At 30.2% G+C, this 9,852-nt stretch overlaps 1 protein-coding gene across 2 annotated transcripts; it reads right to left on the reverse strand.

The window, feature by feature from the left end:
• On the reverse strand, positions 1 to 3,521 carry Tsp97E (Tetraspanin 97E). 2 transcript variants are annotated; one of them, XM_018450000.1, is made up of 7 exons: positions 3,183 to 3,521; positions 1,903 to 2,070; positions 1,517 to 1,615; positions 1,328 to 1,438; positions 1,117 to 1,257; positions 779 to 906; positions 485 to 566 (listed from the first exon to the last, which is right to left on the reverse strand). In XM_018450000.1, exons 1-6 carry the CDS (start codon positions 3,240 to 3,242, stop codon positions 832 to 834), a joined length of 654 nt encoding a protein of 217 aa, XP_018305502.1. In that variant the 5' UTR covers positions 3,243 to 3,521; the 3' UTR covers positions 485 to 566; positions 779 to 831. The 2 variants fall into 2 exon arrangements, with proteins under 2 accessions (XP_018305501.1, XP_018305502.1); XM_018449999.1 differs by lacking the exon at positions 779 to 906 and having other exon boundaries at positions 1 to 566.
• Positions 3,522 to 9,852: the final 6,331 nt, after the last annotated feature.

Here is a 9,852-nt window from a genome sequence, read left to right on the forward strand (position 1 = left end):
AACTAAACGATACATTATGACAATGTTCTAGATTTTCATCGCCAAACTTTCATTATCATCGGATTATTGAAGAAAATAATGCAATGAAATTTAATAGAAATTTATACTTACGTGAACTTTTCTGTCACTAGACTACAAGGCGCATTGAGGCTTGTTATGAGTGTTCTAAGTATATGACTAGAGCACACATTTCAGTTATTTGTCTAACTCATTCTAAAATCTAAGATTGCCCAGTTAAAAATATATTAACTTTGTCTCTATTGAGCATTACATTACGTAGAATTAAAAGAATTAATACATTAAAAGAAAAATATTATATCGTAGCCCTTGGAAAATATGTTGCATAATATCCGGGCAATCGAAAAAAAAAAATAATTTCAGATGTTTGTCCTCTTCATATCGATAAAAGTATCGTACGTATATCAGTAAAAAGAAAAATTATTAATATTTTCTGAGTATTCATCGAATTAATATAAATAATTATGCTGTGGAAAAATGGCTCTCGCAGCTTTTTCCTGTGGATCTAATTGATTACGATAACGCCTTGCCAAGAAAGCTGCAATCACCTGAAAATGTTTAAATTTATAAGGTCCGAAAAAAATCAAAGAACCATGAAGAAAAATACAAATAAATATTGCTATCGTGTAAATCGCTGCATGCTATATACTGCACATAATTTACATGTTCTTATGAATGACAATAGCGAATGAATATCTGAACCAATAATGCTGAAAAAAAAAGATCAAAAGACCACAACCAATATATGAAGGTCACCCACCATCTGTTAGGAGGATCATATGAAGTGACAGAGGACATGGCGATGGTGTTAGACTAGAGGAAAGCACTAGGATTAGCTCGTGGATCTTTCTGGTTCCTGTATCTCACGGTCAACCATACACCAACAAACTGTAATCGGGCGCACATGTTAGCATTAACAAAATGAAAGTATGTACCTTCATTGTAACCGGTAACCGCAATATGGATATAGTGCACTTTTAATTAGACAAAATTCTTAAATATCAAATAAATCATACTCTGTGCAATATTTAATTTCGTACAATTGTGCAATATAGTATGTACATGATTAATGCCACGACGTTATTTGCGGAATCTTACCTCCGTAAAGCTAAAGAATAATCCTATACTGCCACATAATTTAAATGCATAGTCAATGGTAGACTGCAGTTTATGCATACACGGTGGACATGTTGTACTCGTACAAGGCATTTGTGGATCAATGGATTGACAACAAATTTTCTGTAAAAGATTCCAATTATTTGATAACATTATATTATCATGCGGATATCTCACTTTTATCGCAACTTACATTGACTTCATCGCACGATGCACCTGAGTCATCAGTAGTGCTATTAAATCCACAACAGTTAAAGGTAGTTTGAACTTTCGCCCTTAAGTCAGGTCCAACGCGTCTCCAGCCCTAAACACATTTATTAAATATCTTATCCATTCTACAAATAATATATAATCACAATACTTTCTAAACGAAAATATTTACCTGTTCTGCAAGTTGTTCTTGCTGTTTAGTGTTTACAGCAAGACAAGCGCAGGCAATGCTGAATTGAATCAGGAACAAAAGGAATAAGATAAGCATGTACTGTAAAATGCAATTAAGGAAATATACATCCATTTTTGTATCGAGAATCATTTCATATGAGACATTTAATAAAGAACAAAACATATTAGACATTATTAACGACAATGATACGCAAACGTAACGATAAAGAATTTCAATATCCAAGAGAAAAAAATGCTGACAGTGAATAAATGTTCTCTTCACAAACCAAATTTATAATAATCACAATAGTAAATAAAATCAGAATTCTGATCCTCGTTCATGAACTTAACACCAAAACTGCTACCATAAAAGCTAGAAAAGGATACAAAGAACAATAAAACCTGATGGTGTTTAACGGCACCGATCAGGCCCAGTATAGAAATGAGAAACAGGATCACTCCGCATGCTAAAATACCACCTATAATAGGCAGATTCGTAACTAAGGCGGATGCCCTTCCATATACAGCAACTCCTATTAATATAAAGGCAACAACCTGCAAGAAGAAATAGTAATTAAAATATAAAACATCCACTGCAGTCATCTCCTAAAATAAAATTGGCTTTCTGTTTATGACAGACGCCAGATGATCTGAAGCCGACAGATTAGACTTGCGCGTAATCCAAGTACCAATTATTAGATTACAGATCTTGTTTGCAGCAATTAATTATTTCTACACACGTGAAGATAAAGAAGAATAAAATATTCAATAAGAGGAATCTGTGATTCCATAATCGCAGCAAAATTGATGACAATTCTTAACGCAATTATCTGATAAATGTCTGTTTCTACCAATATAGTTCAATTTTAATTTCAGTTCAACTAACTCATCATCTTTTTAGAAATAGACATAAGTCCGTTTTTATCAATGTTGATTAACTTTAATCTTTATTTAACTTACTTTTCATTACAATTCCAAGAATTAGAAAAATGTAAAGAGTAAATTAATCCGAGATTAAAATTAACCTACTTATGCCCGTTTCTACCAATGTAGTTTAATTTTAATCTCGATTCAATTATAACCCTTCGTCCCTTTCTAGTCCTAACAATTAAAACAAAGATGAACAAATTGAACCGAGATTAAAATTAATCTACGTTGATAGAAACGGGCATTAGCAGGAAATGAGCCATATGCTCGTTTCTACCAATTGTAGATTAACTTTAATTCTCGGTTCAACTTAATCTTCATCTTTTTCTAGTGGCAAGGTTTATAAAAAGAAGAAGAGTAAATTAAACCAAGAGATTAAAATTAATCCACTTTGGTAGAAACGGGCAATAGTCGATCTCCTCTCTCGCGTATGCGTCACAGTCCCGATGAAAAGACAAGAGGAGAGGAAGGCGAGGGGAAGGCTTCCCAAACATGTCAGTATCACGCGAAATTGACTGACATAATTATGCAACGCACGGATAATTCCGCGCGAGCCTCGCTCCATCGCGCCCGTAAACATCACGACGGAGCGAGATGGCGAAGCGCGCGACGGTCGACGGGAGAGCGAGAGAGGGAAGCGCCGATTGATAAAAAAGTCTCGCTCCGATTTGCGCGAGCGAGACGGACAGCGGGGAGAGAGGGCCGCACAAAGAAATCGTGTCTGCGGGGTATCTACTCACGATGTAGAGGATGTTGAGTGCCGTCAGCGCATTTTTCGAGCACGTAAAACCGCCGCACATCTTCGACTGCGCCCGTCCGTCGTCGATCCGCTGCTGTCAGATCCTCGGCAGATCCGCACGTCGACCTGCGGCGATTCGCGGCGCGAGACGAAATATACGGATTGCGTGACTCGGATTCGCGCGAGGAACGACTACGAGGGACGATAGCGACCGCGTGGGACTTTTTTCCGCGTGCAAGCAGAAATTTTCAGACCCTGTCGAGGTCCCAACCGCGACGACACGCCACGGCAGACGACTCGCGACTGCCCGAATCAGCGCGATGGCGGCGGTCGATGCGCTCGATAGATTGCGAGTGTCACGCGCGAAACACGAACGTCGGCGAGGCGCGCCCGGGATAGAGCTACCAGTCGTACGTTTTTACGAATGTATTGTATCTATTTTCAGGGATAGAAAGTAAGTTGACGTCGTTACTTTTATCGTTACTTTTTATAATAACGATTTGGTAGCGATGTTGCAATTTTTTATGACGGTGACTAAAAGTTATATGATTGAGAAAAAGTCATTTTTTAATGGTAACTTGTCATCACGTGTTGTTTATTGAAAAAAGGTAACTCATTATTTGTAACGAGTTAAAGTAATGAGTAAAAGCAATAAGTCGATGCGTTACAAAAAAAAAATAATGAGTTACGTTTTTTTAAATAAATAACGCATAATGGGGATAAATTACTTTACAAAAGTGATTTTCCTAATCTTAGCTTTTATAAGTTATCATCATAAAAAATTGGAATATCATTGCCAAATTATTATTATAAAAAATATTATTATAAAAAATTATTATAAAAAAATAAAAAAGTAATGGTTCTCATTCTTACCTATTTTTACTAATAATTTATGACATTCTTATTTTTCTTGAATACACGTTTTTATTGTTTATATTATTAGTTAATATTTTTATTATCATAAATCAAAAATTGAAAAAACAACAAAAATTTCAATTTTATGTATAAATAAGTACTTTAAGTATAAAAAATGATTATAAGTTTCGTTGCGATTTAGGGATTAGTTGTAAAGATCTAAAAAAAATTAATGTTTTGTTTATTTACAAAATAACTAATTTCTGATCGCGATGAAATTGAGATTTTTGTCATTATTTTATAACATTTCCATACATTTCTATATAGAACAGAAAAAAATATTAATTATTGAAATAATTTTTAATCCATGGTAAACCATTGCTAAATTTTTTATGTTACTTTTAAATGTGATTTAGAATAATTTGTAATTTTTTCATAACTTTTTCATTAATTTGGAAATGTGTGATACATCCTTAAAAAAGTACATGTATTGTTCTTTTTGAGGTCGTAAATGTCTGGTCATTACTTAGGATTTTATATAAAAATTATGTTCTAGAAACTTTATTTTATTCAATATCTATTATATATTCAACACATAAAAATTATATTTCCTTCTCTACTGCCCCCGGATCATCATCTCTTTTTAAAAGTGCATAACGTATCCTTTCTTGTAAATTAGATATGATAATCTTAGCTTGGAAGAATTCAAGAATTGAATTGCGATTATTATCCTAAATTAGATCAATTGATTCTTGATGTAAGAAGACAAAATTACATCATGACTCGATTGAGATTTGCGATTCGATAATTAATGGAAATTCCTTTCACTCCTTCCTTGGAAAAAATAAAAATAAGAGTGTAAAGTCCTACGCACGATGAAATAAAAATATTAGGAATAGAGATATAAATATTAAATATTAGAAGAATAAAAAAAATTAGGAATAGAGGTTAAACGTACTTTTAAACGTACATGGATACTAATAAGATGTAACGCATATAATATGTTTTATATCTTATTTGTATATACTATAAAAAATAAAATGTTAATTTTAACTTAAAGACATATAGTGGACTTTCCGAGACATGCAAAAATGTTAAAATTAATATTTTTGTGTTAATTCATTTTTATATATGATTAAAATTTTAAACAACGAACATAGCCTTTTTTATTTATATATTATTTTTAATTTAATTGAGCCTTCGAATTCAGTCTTATTCATATAATAACTATAATAAATATAAAGAAATATAAATAAATTTTCAGTAAATATTTTTTACTTAGATTACACTGTCTTATTAAGTATTTTTATAACATTTATTACAATACATACAATAAATATTTCATAATATTTATAATACATATTTATGATTTGTTTAAGACCACAAAAAAAATATATATATATATATTTACAAAATATTAAAAATAAATCTTACAAATATTTTGTAAATATTTTATAAATATTGTGTGCTGGGTATATAGCACACTTCCTCCGATGAACGTCCTGAAAACGACCTTATATAAATTTATATATATATATATGTATAATAGGACATAGGACGTACTTTCTAAACGTTTCTAGGACATTCCCATAAAATTTGTGCTGTATATGAGAAGTTACTATAATATTTCTGGAACGTTGCAATATTGCAATATTGTTAAAATGATCTGTATCGTATGAGGAGTAACAGAAGTGTAAATGAAGCTTTTAGGAAGCAAAACATTGAGATAAGAAAATGTAAAGCCCGTGTCAGCCTACGAGTTGACAATTACGATTGACAGTTGCATGGTTCTATTTCAATCAACCACGAAGGATTCGTTATCGTGATTGATTGAAATAGAACCTGTTATACCGTTAATCGTAATCATCAACTCGTAGTCTGAAACGGGCTTAAAAGAAGTGTTTATACTTCTTTTACATTTCATTGTCTCAATTTTCATTTTTTAAAAACTTCGATTTTTATTTTCGTCAGGATAAATACGTTTATTTATTATAATGACGATTAATGTAATTCATGTAATGATATTGAGTCGTGGACATGCATTAACGTGAAAACATGTAATCTATAGAGTAACGATGGAATAACGATGAGTGAATCGTAGTCTATTGATAACGATCAGTAAATCGTAATTTATCTTGAATGCCTGAATTTGTTTCGAAAAAGATGAATTAACATACTCTTTTAGACTAGTTAGAGTTGCTAGCACGTATTGTCGATCTTTATCAGTCATTGACATTCATTGTTTCTTCACCACTTATTTCTTCACCGAGAAAAAATATAAGAAAAGCAAGGAGAGAAGCGTATTCCTGGCTTGTTTTGTATTTTGTCGTGGAGATATAGGCCTGTGATAAAATATTCGCATTTATTTCGTTTGTTACAGCTGACGAACGCTGACGCCGTATTCGTAAATATGTCACATCGCAACTCACATGGATTAAACGTTAAACGACGAGAACGTTTGGCCCAGATAAGACATAAACACTGATGTCTATATTTAACTACTACAGTTTTTTACTATATGAATCTGCATTTGATATTTTTCTTTATACGATTCCAAATATCTAGCTTTCCATCTCATTCAAATAAGAGACTAACACATACACGTAAACGATGGCATTATTTTTTTAATATTTAGATGTTATGTCAAATTTTAAATTCACACAAAATTGTAACAATCATTGACTATTTAATTATTCACAAATGATTCTTTCATTATTTATCAGTTTGTTTCGAGACTCGCACAAGTTATGGTCAATTAGTATCTTGAAGATAAACACAATCTGATATTTTGTCTAATAACAATATTATATATTAAAAATAAACTATTGTCCATAAAAAAATTCCGTTCACTAAAGAATTCCGTTTTAAGTAAATATATGCAAATATATATAAATATATTATATGAACGTTTAGACATAAAATAACAATTTATCTTATTTTATATTATTATTTTTATATTATTTGACAATCTATTAATTTCTTTCTCTGCAAATCTGTTTTTTTTTTAAATATAATTTCATTTTTCTGTTTAAAAGTGATTATTTTGCATCGTGGCAAATTCCAGAATGTTGTCAAACATTTCTAAGACGTTGCATCTGTAACAATACCTATATTTATTGCGAAAACATGACGTATTTTCCGTAAGCTAATTATGGCCGATAAGATGTGTCTGCGCATTTTCGTAAAAGTAATTGCAATACACGTTTGCATACGGATACGTAAAGTGCATATTTGCACGAGAAATTATCAATGTTTCAAAATGTGATAACGATTACCTTGTGCGTCTGATTTAAAGGTAGCCGAGAAAAGATTCCTTAGAGAAGAGTTTACAAACAATAATCATTCTTGCGAAAATGCATTGCTATAATTTCTACAAACATTTTATTATTCCCTTGTATGTATGATGATTGCAGATGATACAAACCATGAAGTGGATCACGAAATAGATTATGATTGTGCAACGTGATTGTGATTTATTTAAGAAAAAAGAAGGTAGGGAGATAGAAAGTATAAAAAAGATAATCGAAAAATGAAATTGGAATTTCAAAAGACATTCTGATACATCGAAGTCATTGTTGTAAGAGAAAGACTTATCAGTAGAAGGACTGTTCCTTTAAAAAAGAATTTCTGTGATGTCTTTTAAACTCACGTGTTATCTGAAATATTTGATGAACTAAAAACAACGATTGTGTGTTATTTTATCAATTCGATAATATATAATAGCGTATTCTCATTATAATTTACGGCACTTATCTGGGGAGGATTTATCTCCTCTTTGCACAAGTAAAACATAAACAAAGGTTTAAAAAAATGTGAATTACAAAAAATAATGATTGTGCTTTTTTATGCTCTCATTGTTGTCCACTGTTATCGTCCATTATTCATGACGGTCTCAGAGAGCCCGTCGTTTCCAAAGGAGACTATTATATCACAGCTGCGACGCTGTAAAATGATTAATTACTTATATCAATAAGCTTATAATGTTATTGCACGTTCGTTACTGCCGTTAATCAGCAGCAACAAAAATTATTTATAAATAATGCTGTGTACATCTATAGGATTTTCCCCTTTAATTAATATAAGACATTAATCCTATTATTTATACAATGGAAAGTTGGAAACAAATACGTGATGATCACATTTTTATGATTTTTTCTTTAATGAAATCCCATTCAATCGATACTTAATGCAGTTAAATAATACAGAATGCTGCAATATATTTAATCTTCCTGATATATATATTGTGATGTTCAAATTAATTGAAATGACATTTAAATGTCAAATATAAATCCAACAAAATGGCGAACGTAGTGTTAACGTTTTCTTCATTCTTTGAAAATTTTACGACAGTGTAGAATATAAAATAATTCGTCCAATGCTACTATATATTGTATTATTCATTATGTTACTGATTCTATTAACTTATCGTATAAGTAGATATATAATCAAAAGACGATATTTTGTCTCGAGTACACAGTGATACAATAATCCAAGATATTTAATGTTGTCTCTTCAAAATGCACATTGCGCAATTCAAAGAATTATATCTTGGGTTTATTACATCTTCATGTTAATTAGGTTACTTTAAGACATTTGTCTCCAACTCGAATAAGCACGCGCAACAGTTTGTAAATGGCACGTGCACAAAAGAATTAAATATTAAATAACAAATAAATCAAGCGCTCGATAAATGTAAATAAAAATTAAAATGGTGAAAGATACGAATCAAGATAAGGAAAAAAGTGATGACTTTACTTTTATTCTAAAATAAATAAATAAAAAATGAACACAGAGAGACTAAAGAACAATTATATTATAGATGTTTTGACTGTGTTAAAACTTCTTCAGCACATCAATCTTACATTTAGCAAAGAAAGCAAAAAATAAACATAAAAAAATTAATAATAATATAAATTAGAACAAAGCGCATAATACAATGATAAACACAAAATATTAAATTAAAATGAGAATAAAAATAAAAGAGTAAAAATAAGATTAAATTTTAAGAATATAGGTAGTAAAAAAATTAAATTAAATTAAAAAATATATCTATGAAGGGCTACGATTAAAGTAAAAAATGTTAATTATACAAAATAAAAATGTATATACGCCCAATTTGATCGATGATATGAAGTAAATAACAAATATCAGCAGAAAAAATAAAGAATGAACTTATTTCTTATTAGGAATCAAGAATATGTTAGATCCAAGTTGGAATCCATTATCAGAAATAAATATGCGTAAAAAGCAATGTCAAATAAAAAATTATGCCATCAAAATGTGTAAGGTTTAAAGAGTAAAAATATAAATAATCTGTAATACAAAAAAATACATGAAAAGTCAAAGAAAATTATAATTTAAAAAAAATTTTTCATGACCAGGGGAGAGTACTTATAGCTAGTTCTTTCTTGCACTTTCATTACAGTTTGTACTTGACTTCCGTATTGAAGAGGACTCACAAAAGTCAAAACATTTGCGTTTACTTCAACTCCATTTGGTATCTATATCTCAATTACGAATTATATTATATGGCGTGAACACGTAATTTACGTACTAACAATCACGGAGGCTCACGTACTTCTTAAACAGCACATAATATTTATAAGATATTTACAAAATATTTATAAATATTTATAATATTTATTTTTAATATTTTGTAAACATATTTTTGTGGTCTTAGATTGCACAGATCAACATTTATTATAAATATTATTGTAAATATTATAGTAAATGCTATGAAAATACTTAATGAGATATTATAATCCAAGTAAAAAATACTTATTAGAAATATTTATTAATATTTATCATAAATATTA

This window comes from Mycetomoellerius zeteki, unplaced genomic scaffold (assembly GCF_001594055.1).
Source record: "Mycetomoellerius zeteki isolate Tzet28-1 unplaced genomic scaffold, Tzet1.0 scaffold252, whole genome shotgun sequence".
Taxonomy (NCBI): domain Eukaryota; kingdom Metazoa; phylum Arthropoda; class Insecta; order Hymenoptera; family Formicidae; genus Mycetomoellerius; species Mycetomoellerius zeteki.